Below are 22,682 nucleotides of genomic sequence, written 5' to 3'. Positions count from 1 at the left end.
TATTGTAGTAGGTGCCAGGTGCACTGGTTTGTGTAAAAAACTGCAACGCTGCTGGGTTCTCGCTCAACAGTTTCCTGTTTGTATCAAGAATGGTCCACCACTCAAAGGACATCCAGCCAACTTGACACAACTGTGGGAAGCATTGGAATCAACATGTGCCAGCATCCCTGTGGAACGCTTTGATAGCCAAAGAGGAGGGGTAAAACGCAATATTAGGAAGGTGTTCTTAATGTTTTGTCCACTCAGTGTATGTCTATGATAGCAGTCCATTGGGGCAGGAAGTTCGACCAACTGGGTGCCTGGTGTTAAAGGATAACCTCAGGATGACACAGAATCCTAAGAGGATATCATAGACACACAGAGGTTGAATCTAGGAATAAATATTTTTCCCTTAACATCTGACACTGATGGAGTCCAGACTGTCTGAGGAGTGTCTGCAAACCACACTTAAATATCTCTTAGAATGCTCAATACATTGCTTCATTCAAGTGGTATGCGAGTGTGGATATTGGAATAGAGCCAAACATCCAGTTTGATATGTCCAGATGTGTTAGGATGGCCAAACCCAATGTCCATCAACTGTCTGCAACCCACGTGGTGTGCCTACAGGGCGGCCACTCCACCACAGCCACACTAACCTGGTCCCTATCTGCACAAACGGATCTGGGCCCAAGCTGACGTCGATGGTCAAACACCACCGTAGAAGTAGTTGACAACATAGTCCAAACCGGTCTGGGACCGGGACACACAGACAGACGGACGGAAAACTCACCTCGGTGACGGCGAACACCCTCTTCCCACAAGGCACCACCTTGTACCACTTGTCATGCAGCATGTCCATGTAGCCGTCTGACTTGTAGCGACTGATGAACTCTGACACGTTGCTGGTTAGAGGGGAGTTCTGTGGGAGGCCTATTCCATAGCCTGGGGGATAGAGAAACTATTACCGTCAGCATAGCACAATGGATATAGTAGTTGGTAGAAATTCATGGAAATAATTGTGGTGCGTCCCCTTCTATATCACCAGTCACATGGCTGTGCTATCATTAACCTGGATACAAACAGTGACACAGATGTCTCATATCTGCAAAATAAACAGAAGGCATTTTTACAAAATCATTGTTTTTCTCTGTTCCACATAAAATGCCCAAAATGCTTTAAAGATTGTCCTAAATTGTTTGGTGGAGAACAGGGGTCTATAGGCGTATCATTCCAAACTTCACGCAGAGTGAGTTAACTGGCAGACTGTGTCTGGATCCTGTCCGCCCAAGGAGATGAAGTGGATCAATACTAAACCAAATCAGATGACCTTACCTTCATCCCTTCCAGAAGGGGAACATGAGGCTATGGATATTATAGATGAACCAAAGAGTTCAGCCTCAACAAATTCCTCTTCTACCTGTACTGCTGATCTTGTACTTTAAACTCCTTTGATGTTTAAATTACATTTAGTAAATGAGATTTGTGATATCTGATTCCTGTGGTGTGTGGAAGGATGGAGAGGGCAAATCCCCATCTCGTAGTCTTCAGTGGCAACTGGAGGAAAGATGGATGGAGGAATACATGGGAAAAACAGGAAAAAGTGAAGAACGTTCCGAGCATCCATTATACAATGACAAGGAGAGTGTGTGGTGTAAGTGTGTGTGTGTGTGTGTGTGTGTGTGCGTGCGTGCGTGTGTGTGTGTGGGTGTGGGCTCTGACAGCAGATAATGAGTTGTGGTGGGCTGGGGATAACAGAGGATGAGAGCCTGTATCCTTTAGACACATCTCTCCCAACTCTCCCTCCATCTCTCCCTCACCTCAACTCTCTCCTCCCTCCATCTCTCCCTCACCCCAACTCTCTCCTCCCCTCCTCCTCTTCTCCCTTCTGGTATCCCTCCATCTCAAAAGAGGACTGGCAGAAATGTTATTTAATCACTGAAAGGGTTTTACCTCTACCTATCTCTCTGTGTCTCATGGCTAATGTATGTCAATCATCCCCCCCCCCCCCCCCGGGCCAGTCAAGATGACAGATAATAGACAAGCTACGACATTAACACGTTTCATCAGAGCGAGACATGCCTAAGCATGCACACACACACACACACAGTCAAGCACATGTAACGGATGTGAAATGGCTAGCTAGTTAGCGGTGGTACGCGCTAATAGTGTTTCAATTGGTGACATCACTTGCTCTGAGACCTTGAAGTAGTGGTTCCCCTTGCTCTGCAAGGCTGTGGCTTTTGTGGAGCGATGGGTAACGGTGCTTCGTGGGTGGCTGTTGTTGATGTGTGCAGAGGGTCCCTGGTTCGCGCCCGGGTATGGGCGAGGGGACAGTCTAAAGTTGTACTGTTACATTGATGCTGTTGTCCCGGATCACTGGTTTCTGCAGAAAAGGAGGAGGCCAAAAGGGGGGTGAGTGTAACGGATGTGAAACGGCTAGCTAGTTAGTGGTGGTGCGCGCTAATAGCGTTTCAATCGGTGACGTCACTTGCTCTGAGACCTTGAAGTAGTGGTTCCCCTTGGCCCCGTGGCTTTTGTGGAGCGAAGGGTAACGGTGCTTCGTGGGTGACTGTTGTCCGTCGGTCAGTCGCCTGTGTGCTCATGCAGAAACAGCTGAACTCTTATGGAGTGTAAAGCGTGTGCTTCAGTCTATCATTCTTAATGGAGTGCATCTCAGATCCCATTAAGTTCCCTTTGTTTCACTTAAAGCCAACAGGGTTGGCCCTCTGCGCTGGCACAGACTGGCACAGACTGGCACAGACTGGCACAGACTGGCACAGACTGGCACAGATGTCCCTGTAGCCAAGTGTTGATGAGGATGTTATTCTTAATAAAGCGTGGGCTCGTAGCTTTGAGTCACAATCATTAAATACTGGTTGGCTTTAATCACCAAATTGACAGTCCTGGCACCTTCCAGTTACACTGTCTGTAGCCCACTACAACTCAGTCCAAAAGATAGTGACAAATGAAATCCTAAAGCGGCAGGGACAGACATTCGGAAAGAAGGGACTCTGTGTTAAGGGAAAGACAGCTGTTCAACAGCTGTATTTGAGTTGCTTGATTGTTTTAGTAAATTAGTAAGTAGAGGACTAGCTGCCAACCAAGGAGTGTGTGTGTGTGTGTGTGTGTGTGTGTGTGTGTGTGTGTGTGTGTGTGTGTGTGTGTGTGTGTGTGTGTGTGTGTGTGTGTGTGTGTGTGTGTGTGTGTGTGTGTGTGTGTGTACATATGAGTGTGTGTATGAGATACAAAACTGGATGGAGTGATGAATAGTGAAAAGAAACACATAGAAATTGCGATGGCAGAGTGAGGTTAGAGTGAGGGAAGAGTGAGGGAAGAGTGAGGGAAGTGCAAGGGAAGAACGAGCGAAGAGCAAGGGAAGAGCGAGGGAAGAGCGAAGGAAGAGTGAGGGAAGAGCGAAGGAAGAGCGAGGGAAGAGCGATGAGAAGGGCGAGGGAAGATTCGAGGGGAGAGCGAGGGAAGAGCAAGGGAAGAGCGAAGGAAGAGCAAGAGAAGAGCGAGAGAAGATTCGAGGGAAAAACGAGCGACGAGTGAGGGAAGAGCGAGGGAAGATTCGAGGGTAGAAAGAGGGAAGGGCAAGGGAAGAGCAAGGGAAGAGCGAAGGAAGAGTGAGGGAAGAGCGAAGGAAGAGCGAGGGAAGAGGCGATGGGAAGATTCAAGGGAAGAGCGAGGGAAGAGCGAGGGAAGAACAAGGGAAGGGTGAGGGAAGAGCGAAGGAAGAGCAAGAGAAGAGCGAGGGAAGGGTGAGGGAAGAGCGAAGGAAGAGCGAGGGAAGAGGCGATTGGAAGATTCGAGGGAAGAGCGAGGGAAGAGCGAGGAAGAGCGAGGAAGAACAAGGGAAGGGTGAGGGAAGTGCGAAGGAAGAGCAAGAGAAGAGCGAGGGAAGAGCGAGGGAAGAACGAAGGAAGAGCGAGGAAAGAGCGAGGGAAGCGCGAAGGAAGAGCGAGGGAATAGCGAGGGAAGAGCAAGAGAAGAGCGAGGGAAGAGGGAGGAAATAGCGAGGGAAGCGCGAAGGAAGAGCGAGGGAATAGCGAGGGAAGAGCAAGGGTAGATTTGAGGGAAGAGCAAAGGAAGAGCGAAGGAAGAGCGGCGAAAGCGCGACGGAGAGCGAGGGAAGAGCGAGGACAGAGTGAGGGAAGAGCGAAGGAAGAGCGAGGGAAGAGCGAGGGAAGAGCGAGGGAAGATTTGAGGGAAGAGCAAAGGAAGAGCGAAGGAAGAGCGGCGAAAGCGCGAGGGAAGAGCGAGGACAGAGTGAGGGAAGAGCGAGGGAAGAGCGAAGGAAAAGCGAAGGAAGGGAAGGAAGAGCAAGGAAGAGCAAGGGAAGAGCGAGGGAAGAGCGAGGGAAGTAAATGGGAAGAGCAAGGGAAGAGCGAGGGAAGAGCGAGGGAATAGCGAGGGAAGTGAAAAGCGATGGAAGTGAAAGGGAAGAGCGAGGGAAGTGAAAAGCAACGGAAGTGAAAGGGAAGGGCGAGGGAATAGCGAGGGAAGTGAAAAGCAACAGAAGTGAAAGGGAAGAGCGAGGGAATAGCGAGGGAAGTGAAAAGCAACGGAAGTGAAAGGGAAGAGCGAGGGAAGTGAAAAGCAACGGAAGTGAAAGGGAAGAGCGAGGGAAGTGAAAAGCAACGGAAGTGAAAGGGAAGAGCGAGGGAAGAGCGAGGGAAGAGCGAGGGAAGTGAAAAGCAATGGAAGTGAAAGGGAAGAGCGAGGGAAGTGAAAAGCGACGGAAGTGAAAGGGAAGAGCGAGGGAATAGCGAGGGAAGTGAAAAGCAATGGAAATGAAAGGGAAGGCGAGGGAAAGGCTAGAAAATGCAATTAACGGAGAGGAGAGATGAGATAGGAGAGGTCTAATTGAGCAAAACCCCAATTACTGCTTTATTATGAATGACTGTCTAGAGGTCAGGGCCCAAAACGGAGGAACATTTCTCACTTCAAAACACAGGCAAAAAAAGAGCAATATAATATTCCAGGAGTTACTGTGAAAAGAGAAGCTGTAGATCCTGTTCCACACATGGTTTAGTTGTCTCCCCAAACTCAGAAAAACTCAAACAAAGATCCCTCTTCCCTGGTGAAATTGCTCACTAAATCAGCTCTCTGGAGCAACCAGTTGATTGAGTAATGCAGTTCTCACAAGTCTGTTTCATGAAATATTGTGATGTAAAGGAAGAGTAGGGGGGGATTATTTTCAGGAAAAAAGTGAAAAAGCTTGACTCAAATAGAATTTGCTCCCCCAATCGCCCGTCCAGAGCGCGTGACTTAGTCTCATGAAAGATATCTGGCAGACAAAATGTTGCCGTTTCAAAGCTGGTGAGCTATGAAGTTCACAAGTATAAAATATGCAAATGAGATGAGAGGGCACACACACACACACAACACACACACACACACACACACACACACACACACACACACACACACACACACACACACACACACACACACACACACACACACACACACACACACACACTTTCATGCCACCAAAAATAGGAAAATAGTATGTGCGAGCTATCCCACAGTTGTAGAATTTCCGGACGAAAAGGGAAAAACGGGAGTGTGTGTGTGTGTTTGCATATGGGTGTGTGTGTACTGTATGTGTGTGTCCTGCCCAGTGATGAATCTGAAAACACAGCGTCAGCTGACATTCTACACATCCAACACAGCAGGCCTGCCCTTTCAGGCTAATAGAAACAGCAGCCAGATGACAGACTCTTTCATTACCGTTCCCTCTCTCCTTCATCCCTCCTATTACCGTTCCCTCTCTCCTTCATCACTCCTATTACCGTTCCCTCTCTCCTCCATCCCTCCTATTACCGTTCTCTCTCTCTTTCATCCCTCCTATTACCGTTCCCTCTCTCCTTCATTCCTCCTATTACCGTTCCCTCTCTCCTTCATCCCTCCTATTACCGTTCCCTCTCTCCCCCATCCTCCTATTACCGTTCCCTCTCTCCTTCATCCCTCCTATTACCGTTCCCTCTCTCCCCCATCCTCCTATTACCGTTCCCTGTCTCCTTTATCCCTCCTATTACCGTTCCCTCTCTCCTTCATCCCTCCTATTACCGTTCCCTCTCTCCTTCATCCCTCCTATTACCGTTCCCTCTCTCCTTCATCCCTCCTATTACCGTTCCCCCTCTCCTTCATCCCTCCTATTACCGTTCCCTGTCTCCTTTATCCCTCCTATTACCGTTCCCTCTCTCCTTCATCCCTCCTATTACCGTTCCCTCTCTCCTTTATCCCTCCTATTACCGTTCCCTCTCTCCTTCATCCCTCCTATTACCGTTCCCTCTCTCCTTCATCCCTCCTATTACCGTTCCCTCTCTCCCCCATCCTCCTATTACCGTTCCCTCTCTCCTTCATCCCTCCTATTACCGTTCCCTCTCTCCCCCATCCTCCTATTACCCTCTCCTTTCCCTCTCTCCTTCATCCCTCCTATTACCGTTCCCTCTCTCCCCCATCCTCCTATTACCGTTCCCTGTCTCCTTTATCCCTCCTATTACCGTTCCCTCTCTCCTTCATCCCGCCTATTACCGTTCCCTCTCTCCTTCATCCCTCCTATTACCGTTCCCTGTCTCCTTTATCCCTCCTATTACCGTTCCCTCTCTCCTTCATCCCTCCTATTACCGTTCCCTCTCTCCTTCATCCCTCCTATTACCGTTCCCTCTCTCCTTCATCCCTCCTATTACCGTTCCCTCTCTCCTTCATCCCTCCTATTACCGTTCCCTCTCTCCCCCATCCTCCTATTACCATTCCCTGTCTCCTTTATCCCTCCTATTACCGTTCCCTGTCTCCTTTATCCCTCCTATTACCGTTCCCTCTCTCCTTCATCCCTCCTCTTACCGTTCCCCCTCTCCTTCATCCCTCCTATTACCGTTCCCTCTCTCCCCCATCCTCCTATTACCGTTCCCTCTCTCCTTCATCCCTCCTATTACCGTTCCCTCTCTCCCCCATCCTCCTATTACCGTTCCCCCTCTCCTTCATCCCTCCTATTACCGTTCTCTCTCTCTTTCATCCCTCCTATTACCGTTCCCTCTCTCCTTCAATCCTCCTATTACCGTTCCCTCTCTCCTTCATCCCTCCTATTACCGTTCCCCCTCTCCTTCATCCCTCCTATTACCGTTCCCCCTCTCCTTCATCCCTCCTATTACCGTTCTCTCTCTCCTTCATCCCTCCTATTACCGTTCTCTCTCTCCTTCATCCCTCCTATTACCGTTCCCTGTCTCCTTTATCGCTCCTATTACCGTTCCCTGTCTCCGTTATCCCTCCTATTACCATTCCCCCTCTCCTTCATCCCTCCTATTACCGTTCTCTCTCTCCTTCATCCCTCCTATTACCGTTCCCTGTCTCCTTTATCGCTCCTATTACCGTTCCCTGTCTCCTTTATCCCTCCTATTACCGTTCTCTCTCTCCTTCATCCCTCCTATTTCCCTCTCTCCTTCATCCTCCTATTACCGTTCTCCTCTCCTTCACCGTTCCCTCTCTCCTTCATCCCTCCTATTACCGTTCTCTCTCTCCTTCATCCCTCCTATTACCGTTCCCTCTCTCCTTCATCCCTCCTATTACCGTTCTCTCTCTCCTTCATCCCTCCTATTACCGTTCCCTCTCTCCTTCATCCCTCCTATTACCGTTCTCTCTCTCCTTCATCCCTCCTATTACCGTTCCCTGTCTCCGTTATCCCTCCTATTACCATTCCCCCTCTCCTTCATCCCTCCTATTACCGTTCCCTGTCTCCTTCATCCCTCCTATTACCGTTCTCTCTCTCCTTCATCCCGCCTATTACCGTTCCCTCTCTCCTTTATCGCTCCTATTACCGTTCCCTGTCTCCTTTATAACTCCTATTACCATTCCCTCTCTCCTTCATCCCTCCTATTACCGTTCCCCCTCTCCTTCATCCCTCCTATTACCGTTCCCTGTCTCCTTTATCGCTCCTATTACCGTTCCCCCTCTCCTTCATCCCTCCTATTACCGTTCCCCCTCTCCTTCATCCCTCCTATTACCGTTCCCTCTCTCCTTCATCCCTCCTATTACCGTTCCCTGTCTCCTTTATCGCTCCCCTATTACCGTTCCCCCTCTCCTTCATCCCTCCTATTACCGTTCCCCCTCTCCTTCATCCCTCCTATTACCGTTCCCTCTCTCCTTCATCCCTCCTATTACCGTTCTCTCTCTCCTTCATCCCTCCTATTACCGTTCCCCCTCTCCTTCATCCCTCCTATTACCGTTCCCTGTCTCCGTTATCCCTCCTATTACCATTCCCCCTCTCCTTCATCCCTCCTATTACCGTTCTCTCTCCTTCATCCCTCCTATTACCGTTCCCTGTCTCCTTTATCGCTCCTATTACCGTTCCCTGTCTCCTTCATCCCTCCTATTACCGTTCTCTCTCTCCTTCATCCCTCCTATTACCGTTCCCTGTCTCCGTTATCCCTCATATTACCATTCCCCCTCTCCTTCATCCCTCCTATTACCGTTCCCTGTCTCCTTTATCACTCCTATTACCATTCCCTCTCTCCTTCATCCCTCCTATTACCGTTCCCCCTCTCCTTCATCCCTCCTATTACCCTTCCCCCTCTCCTTCATCCCTCCTATTACCGTTCCCTGTCTCCTTTATCGCTCCTATTACCGTTCCCTGTCTCCTTCATCCCTCCTATTACCGTTCCCTGTCTCCTTCATCCCTCCTATTACCATTCCCTCTCTCCTTCATCCCTCCTATTACCGTTCCCCCTCTCCTTCATCCCTCCTATTACCGTTCCTTGTCTCCTTCATCCCTCCTATTACCGTTCCCTGTCTCCTTTATCGCTCCTATTACCGTTCCCTCTCTCCTTCATCCCTCCTATTACCGTTCCCTGTCTCCTTCATCCCTCCTATTACCGTTCCCTGTCTCTGTTATCCCTCCTATTACCATTCCCCCTCTCCTTCATCCCTCCTATTACCGTTCCCCCTCTCCTTCATCCCTCCTATTACCGTTCCCCCTCTCCTTCATCCCTCCTATTACCATTCCCCCTCTCCTTCATCCCTCCTATTACCGTTCCCCCTCTCCCCCACAGCCAAACACACAGCCAAGACAACGCAGGAGTGGGTTTTGGTCAAGTCTCTGAATGTCCTTGAGTGGCCCAGTCAGAGCCCGGACTTGAACACGGTCTTACATCTCTGGAGAGACCTGAAAATAACTGTGCAGCGACACTCCTCATCTAACCTGATCAAACTTGGGAGGATCTGCAGAGAAGAATGGGAGAAACTCCCCAAATACAGGTGTGCCAAGCTCATAGGGTCATATCCAAGAAGACTTGAGACTGTAATCACTGCCAAATGTGTTTCAACAAAGTACTGAGTAAAAGGTCTGAATACTTATGGAAATGTGATATTTCAGTTTTTTATTTTTAATACATTTGCAACATTTTCTAAAAACTTGTTTTTGCTTCATCATTATAGGGTATTGTGTGTAGATTGATGAGGGGGTAAAAAAGATTTAATACAATTTAGAATAAGGTTGTAACGTAACAAAATGTGGAAAAAGTGAAGGGGTCTGAATACTTTCCAAATGCACTTTGCTGCGCTTTATCAGCACCATGGACCGAGAGCCTGCCAGAGTGATAAGGGGAAAGCCACTGGGCGGTTATGTATGACTCCTTTGGGTTTCCATAAAAATCATGAAAAACCCTGCTCATCTGTGGTAGGCTACGTGAATAATGTGATACACCTCCGCCTGGAGGGGGTCACAGTTAAAGCACCCCACCACTACAGAGTTTAGTTAGCTTCTTAACTAGCTGTAAAAGGTCTTAGTTATTAGCCTATTTAGCTCTAACCAGCTAATCTGCCACAATGGATATCAGAAATCAAACCACCGAGGCCACCACCAAGCCCAGCAGCGATGATGCTGCCGAACTCCAGCTAGCACCAAGTGCAGAGCCCTTCCACAAGCACCGCCAGGATAATGGCTCCACAGCCACTTCCACCTCCGACTGTCCCTGACAATTTTTGGAACAGAGTAGCCAGCCCAGATTAGCCTATTGAATCCTACCCTTGCTGCAGGTTTTCTGTCCAAAATCCTTAATTTAATAGCAACTGGTTCATAGGAAGAGATTGGCTGGAATACCCAGTAGATGTGTCAAAAGCACTTAATGGTCTCTGCATTTGAACTTATGTTTATAGTAGTATAGTGTGATATAAGCAGAATTCAATATAATTCCAATGCAATAACCCAAATGACGCCCCTGGGTGTAGCTACATATTCGTATGTTTCATCATAGCAATAGATAGTCTATATTGTGTTTTTATGGTAGTCCATTGCTTGGTTGTAAATGGAACTGTACGTATTGGAAACATGTTTACAGTAGGCCGGCATTGATTAAATGATTACGTGGGTGGGTTGAATTCGATCGACAGAAGTTTATTGTGCCATATCGCAACGTGTTGCTGAATTAATGAGCTGCATGATTTTCCATGTTTGAAGCGTAAATAGGCTAAATATAGATTGTGTCATGCCTTTATCGATCTGATATTTAGATTGTAGGCCTATAGTGCACCTACCGCTAATTTGTTCTGTTCACATTCATTCATTTGCATTCGCAGTTGTCTCGATATTCTAACCCAAATTGCTATTTAGTATTTTTGTTTTGCATGAGTAACTAGGCTACTAGTTTCAGCATTTAATTTGCATTATTTTGGTAAGACGCTGTGTGTACGGCTGCATTCACATAGGCTGTTTGTAATAGGTGAATTACTCTATCTATCTTGTAGCCTATATTAATTGTCAAATGGCCTTGCTTTAGTGGCAACCTGTCACTTCAAAAGCACTCAATGGTCTTGGAGTCTCTGAATTTGAACTTTATGTTTATTGTGGTATAGCGTGATATAAGCAGAATTCCAACGTAAGAACCCCCCAAAATTGTGCCTCCTCACTGATTTCAACAGCCCCCACTTTAGCCTGGAGGGATACTTCTCTGAAACAATTATTTTCAATCCTGGTTCAAGAAACCCACAGGGTGTGCTGTCTGTCCTTCTATCCTGCACAATTCTATCCTGCAGGATAGAAGAACATGATGAGTACTTGATAGCAGATGTATTGTGCAGGAATAGAAGAACATGATGAGTACTTGATAGCAGATGTATTGTGCAGGATAGAAGGACATGATGAGTACTTGATAGCAGATGTATTGTGCAGGAATAGAAGAACATGATGAGAATACATCTGTTATCGAGTACTCATCATGTCCTTCTATCCTGCACAATACATTTGCTATCAAGTAATCATCAAGTCCTTCTATTCCTGCACAATACATCTGCTATCAAGTACTCATCATGTCCTTCTATCCTGCACAATACATCTGCTATCAAGTACTAATCATGTCCTTCTATCCTGCACAATACATCTGCTATCAAGTACTCATCATGTCCTTCTATCCTGCACAATACTTCTGCTATCAAGTACTCATCATGTCCTTCTATCCTGCACAATACATCTGCTATCAAGTACTCATCATGTCCTTCTATCCTGCACAATACATCTGCTATCAAGTACTCATCATGTTCTTCTATCCTGCACAATACTTCTGCTATCAAGTACTCATCGTGTCCTTCTATCCTGCACAATACATCTGCTATCAAGTACTCATCATGTCCTTCTATCCTGCACAATACTTCTGCTATCAAGTACTCATCATGTCCTTCTATCCTGCACAATACTTCTGCTATCAAGTACTCATCATGTCCTTCTATCCTGCACAATACATCTGCTATCAAGTACTCATCATGTTCTTCTATCCTGCACAATACTTCTGCTATCAAGTACTCATCGTGTCCTTCTATCCTGCACAATACATCTGCTATCAAGTACTCATCATGTCCTTCTATCCTGCACAATACTTCTGCTATCAAGTACTCATCATGTCCTTCTATCCTGCACAATACTTCTGCTATCAAGTACTCATCATGTCCTTCTATCCTGCACAATACATCTGCTATCAAGTACTCATCATGTTCTTGGTGAACTGAATTAGGGTTGTGTTATTATGGCAAACACATGATGTTTTGCAACAGAAAATAAAAACATGTTTCTTATTGGACAAGTTTAGATAGTACGTCCCTGTTTCATACTGTTCCCTGCACACCCTGTGGGTCACCAGAACCCATAACACCTACTGTAACTGCTCTAAAAAAGATTGACAGTGAAAAGTGAACCTTAATGCGTTGACAATGTGGGAGCAGCAATGCAGAAAGACAAACACAGAAAGGCAAACCGCGGGAGGCTGTTTCCACTTACTCCCCATAATCCTGCACAGGCTCTCAGAAACATGGGTGTGATGTTGGTTCAGACAAAATAGCAATGAATATATTTGAATAATACATATTCAAATGAAAAGAATGTGAATTTGAGATTAACTAGAAAACAGGGAGAGGACAGGGAATCCAAACACACATTCAAGCAAGTGCATGCCTACCTACATACCAGGGCACTTAAGAAAGCACACACACGCACGCACGCACGCACACACACACACACGCACACGCACACGCACACACACAGACGCACACATACACATACACATAAACAGAGAGACACGCATAGACACAGACAGACAGGCAATGACTCTAGAGCCGTCAAGTCTGAGGGCTGTCAAAACAATACAGTGTCAGGGTGGACGGGCGGTTTCTTACCTTCGATGGCGAAGGGCTTGCCCACAGTGAGCAGCTTGCAGTCTGCGTCGATGGACACCTCGTAGTCCAGCAGGGCCTTGTCCATGATGAAGGCATCAAGCTGAGGGGGATCTACCCTTCAACACACAGGGAGAAGGGGTTATACACATCCCAATCACCACACACCATACAGGCCAAATCTCAATCATAAAACACCAAATAGGTCACGTCCCAATCACAACACAACAAATAGGCCACGTCCCAATCACAATACAACAAATAGGCCACGTCCCAATCACAACACAACAAACAGGACACGTCCCAATCACAATACAACAAATAGGCCACGTCCCAATCACAACACCACAAACAGGCCACGTCCCAATCACAATACAACAAATAGGCCACGTCCCAATCACAACACAACAAACAGGACACGTCCCAATCACAATACAACAAATAGGCCACGTCCCAATCACAACACCACAAACAGGCCACGTCCCAATCACAATACAACAAATAGGCCACGTCCCAATCACAATACAACAAATAGGCCACGTCCCAATCACAACACAACAAATAGGCCACGTCCCAATCACAACACACCAACTAGGCCACGTCCCAATCACAACACACCAAATAGGCCACGTCCCAATCACAACACAACAAATAGGACACGTCCCAATCACAACACACCAACTAGGCCACGTCCCAATCCCAACACACCAACTAGGTCACGTCCCAATCACAACACACCAACTAGGCCACGTCCTAATCGTTGTAAACCACAAACCAGAAAGGCCAAGTTTGAAATTGACCATGTCTCAATCCTACGCACCACACATCAAAAAGCTATGTCCTCCGTCATTCCAGATTCAGCACATGGCCCTCGTCACCATCATGTTTATACTTCATGTCTCAGTGTAAATGGGGGGCTCAGAATCAGTCCTCCAGGGAAATTGGACAGAAGGAGAAGGGTAAAGCAAAGCCATTAGATATATGTTTTATTGTCACATATTAATCGCCTGTCTGACTAAACAAAACCGGAATGAATGCAGACAGAGTACAGTGCCCAAATCACGCACTCAACTTCCATTATGATGCTGACTCCTGACTAGGCACATCAGCTGAACCAGAGAGGATTATGGGTCATGGGAACTATCATAATTGAGGTTCAAGATGTCAAAACTGCACATTATCAAATGTGTCAGCTTTGGAGTCCTCTAACTTCAGCTTCAATTGTAAGGAGGGGATGACCTCTTGGGTAAGAAATCAACAGTGGATATCACCAGCAATTTTCTGGCACTTTGGCTGTTTAATCAAGCCATCCATCAAACCACCCACTTAGCAGAGTGGACTCTTATTCCAGAAGGGATAAACTTGTCACGTCTACTCCCGCTCCCCCTCCCTGGCGCTCAATGTCGCCGGTTTACTAGCCACTGGTCCTGGCAACCCATCATTATGCTGTCCTGGCAACCCATCATTATGCTCACCTGGCAACCCTCATTACACACACCGCTTCAGGTAGTATTGTTTATGTTTTCCTTGTTACATGCTGCTCTTGTTTTGTATTCGTTCCATGGTTGTTTTCATTAAAATCACACTACACTTGCTTCCAGACTCCCTGGGTCTACGTTACAGAATACTACCTCGAAAATATGGAAGCAGCAGAATATATATATATAGATAATTACAGTGGGGAGGACAAGTATTTGATACACTGTTGATTTTGCAGGTTTTCCTACTTACAAAGCATGTAGAGGTCTGTATTTTTTTTAATCATCGTACACTTCAACTGTGAGAGGCGGAATCTAAAACAAAAATCCAGAAAATCACATTGTATGATTTTTAAGTAATTAATTTGGATTTTATTGCATGACATAAGTATTTGATCACCTACCAACCAGTAAGAAGCCCTCCTGTTCTCCACTCATTACCTGTATTAACTGCACCTGTTTGAACTTGTTACCTGTATATCAAAATATATATATTTTACCTGTATATCAAATACTTGTTCTCCCCACTGTATATACAGTGCCTTACGAAAGTATTCGGCCCCCTTGAACTTTGCGACATTTTGCCACATTTCAGGCTTCAAACATAAAGATATAAAACTGTATTTTTTTGTGAAGAATCAACAACAAGTGGGACACAATCATGAAGTGGAATGACATTTATTGGATATTTCAAACTTTTTTAACAAATCAAAAACTGAAAAAATGAGAGACACCTACTCCACCAACACCACGATCAGCTGGCCCAACTGCATGCGACTACGGATTGAGGTCCTTCGCATCCTCCACCACCTCGACACCACACGAGAGGATTTACTTTCAAATAGCAGAGCCCTCTATCATGAGTCAACCCAGCGGACCAGTCTCCCAGCCTACCCAGCAATCTGCCCAGGTCACCGATGCCCAACTGCCCCTCCCGGGAAGATATGACGGGACTCCATCCAAATGCCGAGGCTTCCTACTCCAGTGCTCCTTCTATTTCCTCATCAGACGGGAGCCCCCACCAGGAGAGGTCCAATGTTGCCACGGTCATTTCCCTGCTGACCGGGTGGGTGTTGGAGTTTGCTACGGCCATCTGGGAGAGAGGAGAGGAGGAGCTGGGTTCCTATGAGGGGTTCATAGCTCTGTTCGGGGCAGTCTTTGACCATCCACCGGGTGGCAAAGAGAGAGGTGGGTGACTACTCCAACTCTGGAAGGGTGCCCAGACTGTTGCGGAGTACGCCCTCACCTTCCAGACTGTGGCAGCCCCCAGTGGATGGAATGAGCCGGCACTCCACACCCTATTCTGAAGAGGACTGCGCAAGGATGTCCAAACGGAGTTGGCTTGTCGGGGCGACAACGTTTCCCTGGACGTGCTCATCGCGATAGCAAATCGTCTGGAAAACCTTCTTCGGGAGCATCGGTGGTCCCCTCCTCCCTCGCCTTTCTCCTTCGGCCTTCCTGAGGCAGAGCCTGAACACCCATGGAGATAGGAATCACATCTCTCCACGGCAGAGCTACGTCACCGGAGACGGCTGGGGTTGTGTCCCTATTGTGGCCAGGAGGGGCACCGGCTACAGCTGTGTCCAGTGCATCCTAACCAGAAGTCCACTGGGGCAGAGGGACAGCCCTGTGATCATCCGTATTCCTTCATCATCTTCCGCCAAACCCTTCCTGGTTTCTATTTCGTTGGCTGGCTGTCGCTCAGGTGTTGTCTCTAAGGCTCTAGTGGACTCCGGTGCTGCAGGGATTTTCATCCACTAGGCCCTTGTCTCCTCCCTCAACATCGCCGTGCACCTGCTCTCCTCTTCTTGTTTGGTCCGAGCCCTGGATAAATGACAGTGGGAACCCGGCACTATTACGCACGTCACAGAACCCTCAAAGCTTACCCTTTCTCATCACCTCTGCACCTGTGCACAAAGTCATCCTTGGCCTCCCATGGCTTCAACTTCATAAACCCACCATCTCCTGGTCTAAGATGAGAATCATTGCCTGAGGACCAGGATGTCGGAGGAACTGCTTTCCCACACCCTGTGGTTCAAGGTCGATTCCTTTCCCACACCCTGTGGTTCAAGGTCGATTCCTTGAGTGCCCTTTAGCCCATCAATCGTTGCTCCCGTATTGTTGGCCCCGTGTTGTGGGACGTAGATATGGACATCTGCCTAGCTCTAGAGAGGGAACCCGCTCCTACCACCTGCCCTCCAGAGCGCATCTACGTCCCTGCGGAGGTGAGAGATCAGCTGTTGACCTGGGCACACACATCCCTCGCCACTGGATATCCAGGTCGTCTCTGACCGTGGCCCCAAATTCACATCACGGGTATGGAAAACCATAATGGAAAAGCTGGAGGATACTTCCGGATACCGGCCTCAGTCTAATGGGCAGGTGGAGATGATGAACCAGGAGCTAGGGAGCTTCCTGAGGAGTCACTGCCAGGACCGTCAGGGGGAGTGGGCCCGATTCCTTCACTGGGCGGATTACACCAAGAATTCATTGCGTCACTCCTCCACCGGGCTGACTCCCTTCCAGTGTGTTCTGGGTTATCAGCCGGCCCTGGCTCCGTGGACCCCGAACCAGACTAAAGCTCCTGCGGTGGAAGAGTAGTTCAGGCAGAACAAGTTTGGAACGATGCCTACGTGAGGCTCCAGCGTGCCATCCGCCACCAGAAGAAGTGAGGTGAGGCTCCCGTGTTCCACCCTAGTGATTGCATCTGGATCTCCACCAGGAACCTCCCACTTCGCCTGCCCTGTAAGAAGCCCCTGGTTTATGGGGCCGTTCAAGGTTCTCCAGAGGGTCAACAAGGTGACATATAGATTACAGCTCCCCACGAACTACCGAATCTCACTCTCTTTTCATGTCTCCCTCTTCAGGCCAGGCTGAAGCCGCCTCCCACGACACCCTTCTAAGTTATTTTGTAACATAATATTCAAACATATCTATGTGGCTACTGGCTAACCTTGTCAAAAGATCTTTACAAAACTAAGATAAAATAGGAGGATCCACAGTCTACACAATCACAAGTTCAAATGACAGTTGTCTTCTCTTTCTTGGTCTAAATTGAACTATAACCTTCCACCTGAGGATCAACTTTGCAGCCTTGTGTCTCTAGAGAGTCAGACAACACGCGTAGAGAGACAGTTTTTTTTGTGTGTGCTCCCTGTCCCATTTGATCTTGTTTTGAAGCAATACGACTGGCCTCTCCTCTCCATTGCCTTTCTCTTCTGCCTTCCTTGATGACAGACCTTTCTTTGAGGAACACAACAAACAGTTCTCCCAGAGGAAGACAGAGCAGACAGAGAAAGTATCTATCTACTCTGTGCTTGACTTGATCCACCTCTGGCCAAAAAACTTAAATAATACTTATAAACACCCATGGATACAATCAAACGTAGGTTAAAGTGCCTTTAAATAGTATTTCTATGGATGTAGCTCAGAGGTGCCATCTTACTCTAGGAGTGATACTGCAGGTGCAGGTTTTTTGTCCTAGCCCCACTCGAACACACCTGATTCTACTAAGCAGCTGCTCATTAGGACCTTGATTAGCTGAATCGGGTATGTGAGTGTAGGGCTGGAACAAAAGCTTACACACCCTGTAGCGCTCCAGAAGTAGGGTTGTGATCTCTTACTTGAGGGTGGACACTCCATCGGGTGTAGTGGGCTCATTGTAGCGCCTCATGTACTCGTGCATCTCTGGGAAACTCTTCTTCATGTACTCCTCAGCGCTGCTCTCCCTCACCGTGCCAAACCTGAAACCATGGGATGGGTGATGGAGCTGGGGTGGAAGGGAAGAAGGTAGAGGGGAAAGGGGTGAAGGGAGAGGTGGAAGGGAGGGAGAGAGAGGGAAGATTAGAGAGATAGAGGGTGAGGGAGAACGAGATTGTGGCGGGAGAGAAGAGTAAACAAATACTCACCTTGGCGTCGTGGATCCCCGATAGCTCCTCGAAGGTCTTCTCGCCGACCATGACGGCGGCCAGGTTGGCTGTGTAGCTAGACAGCACCAGCAGGCAGAAGATGGCCCACAGGTTCATCAGAAACCGACCCGTCCAGCACTTGGGCGTCTTGCTGGAGACCGTGCGGCCAAACAAGATGGCGTAGCAGAGGTTGAGCGCAGACGAGTAGGAGAAGACGCGCAGACGGTTGCGTCCATGTGGCGTCATGCCAAACGGGCTCTTCCACTCATAGAGGGTGAGGAAGAGGGCGGTGATATGCAGCGCCACAAAGATGCCCACCCACATAGACCAGTGCAGGGGCCACATGAAGGCGCCGATGGGCGCCGCAGTGTCCTTGCTGCGCACCAGGATGCCCAGCGAGGTGGAGAAGAAGGGCGAGGTGAAGTCGATGACACGGCTACGTACTGAGTTAATGCTGAATGAGGTGACGGCCATGTCGGCCACGCCATTGAGCAGGTCACCCACCAGCCCAGTCCAGCGGCCGCTTTTCGATGCACCGTACTTCCCGTCGCCCACGATGTACAGGTCGTACTCGAAGCGCATGTCCTCTGACATTTTCTCCAGCAGGTCTATGCAGTATCCGTAACAACACTTGCCGTAGTCCGTGGGCAGGAAGGTAGAGTTTCCCATGGCACGCTCACTGAAGTAGCGCTCCAGCATGTCCGAGCTGTTTGTCCCCGCGTCCAGGCAATACTGTCCTGCCGGACAGTTCCCGTCCTCATCCACCTCCCGCGTGAATACGAAGGGATGCTCCACTAGGGTGACTACCCGCACCCGGCTGCCTGCCACAGGACTGCCGGCTCGCCACCGGCCCCCGCCCCGCCTCCCCTGGCCCTCTCCCCGGCCATGGCCCTTGCCATTGTGCCCTTGCCACAGGCCCTGGTCCTCCACCTCCAGGCGGCCCCCCTCCCAGCTGCCCACTGTCACCCAGGTGGGCTGGCCCACCGCGTCCCGCTGCAGGCTCCAGATGTGGAATCGCTGAGAGGTGAGAACTCGGGATAGGTTCCTCTGCACCGACACCGGCCCCGTCAGCCCTGAGAACGACGTGTTGGACAGGAACCTATAGGCCAGAGGAGATCACCTTAGATTACAGTACTTCATTACCCTTCAGGCTATTTAGTGCATGCATTTGAGTCCCAAGATATTGCATTTCCTATAGATGATTTCTTTGGTGTGGTGGCGGGGGGAGGGGAACATGGACTTCTGGCTACAGGGATAGTGAGTCAAACTGTACAGTATCAAACTCACTTCAGGAAATGCACAGTGAACTCCAAACTGTGATCTGATTGTAACCACCTACACCTCTTCTCTCCACACCTGACCTGCAGCACAGTCCAGACAGGCACCTTAGCTACTGTAGCACAACATGTCAAAAGCAGGTTTGGCATCTATTGAAGCCAAACTAATCCATCCTGCACCTGCAGCAAGGCCAACAGTGTATACCATCACCTGATTGACAGCTAGTCATTTCCCCATGGCTAGGATTGGCTATCTTTCTGGCTGACACCTTTTTGGCCTCACCCCAGACTCTGAAAGCCAGGCTCTGTTTAGTTGAGCGAGTGAGTAGTTAATTTCCATGTGAAAACCTGCCCCAGTTCATACATTTCTGCCTCGGATCCATGGTGAAATGCTAGCCCCTAGCGGTTAGCCCTTCAATGAATTACGGCATGGTGGTTTAGCTTAGCGCTAGCGGTTAGCTTAGCGAAGGGGTCACTTCAGGAAATACAGATCCAGCCCCATTGGCTGAGGGTAGCTGTGACAGTCATGTTGTGTCAGGATGAATGTGTGCAGCCATCAATAACTGAGATGACACCATGTGATCGCCGCTGAACTTCTTTCATCGAAAATTAAAAGGTAATTTGTCTCCAAACCTTTAGGTCATTAATTTCTCTCTGTCTCAGCCTACATCCCCCCTCCTCCCCTCTTTCTTCTTAACCCCACACAAGGTAAAAGGAGCTGGATGCTATTATATCATTACATTGAAAGGCTATGTGTTCCTCTTTAACAGTAGGCACAGGTTGCAATTACTTAAAAGCATCCACCTCCCCCACCTCAACCTCTTTGGGTTTCTATCTACCGCTCTCATCAACCCTCATGCATTTCTCTCATGATCCATTCCTTCCTCCCCTGAAGCCCTCTTCTCTCTCTAATAGTTGCTATGTTATGTAGCTGTAATTATGTGTCTAGGTGACATTATGATTATCATGAGGTTGTTCTTGAGCAAATCGCTGTTATCTCGACATCGTTGATCTTTACTCTGCACTAGGCACCCAGTCAATCCCATTAGTTAGATGGCCCTCCTAAATGACTTGGTCGAACTGAATATAGTTTTATTATAGTTATAAAGGGGTGCTTTCCAAAATTTTGTAATCATTCTCCTCTGCTTTGACGCCCCAGGCAACAAACACTACTCCTGAAATGAAGTGCTAACTGCTTACTGCTCAAAATGACTTGCCTCTTTCAGCCAATTAATAAATACAACATGGTGCTCTAGCATTCCAGACCCACAAGCTATTAATTTCTGGTGTATCGTTTTTCCCAACATGATATAGCTGAGCCTAGTTACAATTGGTCCAATTGAAGCTCATTCTACTGTGTTTTTGTGCTGAGACGCTGGCTGCATGGCTAGGTTGCGCAGCTGTTGTTACTCTGGTCTGTGGCAGATACAGCAGTTGTAAAGCTGTGTGCTGCTGTTGCTCTGCACTGCTCTGAGCCACGCAGAGACAGAAAGGACTGTGGGCTCTTTTGATAAGGGAGCCTGGCTGCCCTGTTGGGGAGGCAACTGACTGGAACTCATGAATAAAGCTTAAAATTCTACCCTCCTCCACTTCATGTTTGTATTCCAGCTGGATGAGTGCATGCGTGTGCATATGTGTGTGTTTGAAAGAGTCTGTCTGTCTGTCTGTCTGTCTGTCTGTCTGTCTGTCTGTCTGTCTGTCTGTCTGTCTGTCTGTCTGTCTGTCTGTCTGTCTGTCTGTCTGTCTGTCTGTCTGTCTGTCTGTCTGTCTGTCTGTCTGTCTGTGTGTGTGTGTGTGTGTGTGTGTGTGTGTGTGTGTGTGTGCACGTGTGTGTGTGTGCATGTGTGTGTTCATGCATGCGTGTGTGTGTGAGAGAGAGTCTGTGTACGTATGTGTACAAACACACTCCAGCCTCTCTCCAAACACTGGAGGCTGCATCTATCATTGTGTTTAGAAGAGCTGCTCTGTGGTTGGGGGTGACGAAAAGTCTGACCTCAGCAAGAGATAGGCCTATTTGCAGTCTCCTGCGAACACTGACACTGGGAGAGAATCACTACTTAACTGTCTACAGCACTTACCGAACCAATTCGTTATAATAACATGGACCTGAAAACACTATTCAGACACAACTTGGCTAAAAGGAGATGCAACAGGATGCAATACAACAGTAAGGATGTATATGTGTGTGTGTGTGTGTGTGTGTGTGTGTGTGTGTGTGTGTGTGTGTGTGTGTGTGTGTGTGTGTGTGTGTGTGTGTGTGTGTGTGTGTGTGTGTGTGTGCGTGCGTGCGTGCGTGCGTGCGTGCGTGCGTGCATGCGTGCGTGTGTGTGTGCGTGTGCGTGCGTGTGGGTGTATGTACACTGAGTATATAAAACATTGAGAACACTTGCTCTTTCCATGACAGACTGACCAGATGAAACCAGTTGAAAGCTATGATCCCTTACTGATGTCACTTGTTAAAAATCCACTTCAATCAGTGTAAATTAAGGGGATTTTTAAGCCAAAAAATAATTAAGACATGGATGTGTGTGTGCCATTCAGAGGGTAAATGGGAAAGACAAAATATTTAAGTGCCTTTGAACAGAGTATGGTAGTAGGTGCCAGACGCACCGGTTTGTGTTAAGAACTGCAACACTGTTGGGTTTTTCAAGCTCAACAGTTTCCTGTGTGTAACAAGAATGGTCCAACACACAAAGGACATCCAACCAACTTGACACAACTGAAGGAAGTGTTGGAGTCAACCCAATATTAGGAAGGTGCTCCTAATGTAACAGCACTTACAGTTGACCAGGGCAGCACTAGCAGGGCAGACATTTGACGAAATGACTTGTTGGAAAGGTGGCATCAGTGCCACGTTGAAAGTCACTGAGCTCTTCAGTATGGGCCATTCTGCTGACAATGTTAGTCTATGGAGATTGCATGGCTGTGGACTCAATTTTATACACCTGTCAGCAACGGGTGTTGCTAAAATAGCCAAATCCACTCATTTGAAAGAATTTCCACAAACATTTGTAAGCAGATTTATGTCAAAACTGTAATTCGGCAACATTCCCTGTTGTCTTGGTAAGCAACTCCAGTGTATATTTGGCCTTGTGTTAGGTTATTGTCCTGCTGAAAGGTGAATTTGTCTCCCAGTGCCTGTTGGAAAGCAGACTGAACAAAGTTTTTCCTCTAGGATTTTGTCTGTGCTTAGCTGTATTCTGTTTCTTTTTATCCTAGAAAACTGCCTAGTCCTTGCTGATGACAACATACCCATTACATGATGCAGCATCACCATGCTTGAAATTTCGAAGAGTGGTACTCAGTAATGTGTTGTATTGGATTTGCTCCAAACGTAACACTTTTAACTCAAGACAAATAGTGCATTTCTTTCCCAC

At 47.9% G+C, this 22,682-nt stretch overlaps 1 protein-coding gene across 1 annotated transcript in view; it reads right to left on the bottom strand.

Annotated features, from left to right (window-relative positions):
* LOC135524670 (glutamate receptor ionotropic, NMDA 3B-like) overlaps window positions 1–22,682 on the bottom strand; it is a 112,256-nt gene that overhangs the window by 6,829 nt on the left and 82,745 nt on the right. Inside the window, exons 3-6 of the mRNA XM_064952405.1 lie at window positions 18,029–19,127; window positions 17,744–17,889; window positions 12,646–12,761; window positions 773–924 (exon numbers count right to left, since the gene is read on the bottom strand). Coding sequence (XP_064808477.1) covers window positions 773–924; window positions 12,646–12,761; window positions 17,744–17,889; window positions 18,029–19,127 — 1,513 coding nt within the window. The remainder of the gene's footprint in view (window positions 1–772; window positions 925–12,645; window positions 12,762–17,743; window positions 17,890–18,028; window positions 19,128–22,682) is intronic.

Source organism: Oncorhynchus masou, chromosome 31 (assembly GCF_036934945.1).
Source record: "Oncorhynchus masou masou isolate Uvic2021 chromosome 31, UVic_Omas_1.1, whole genome shotgun sequence".
Lineage (NCBI taxonomy): Eukaryota > Metazoa > Chordata > Actinopteri > Salmoniformes > Salmonidae > Oncorhynchus > Oncorhynchus masou.
The sequence above is the reverse complement of the archived record's forward strand: the minus strand, read 5'-3'. Positions and strand labels throughout refer to the sequence as shown.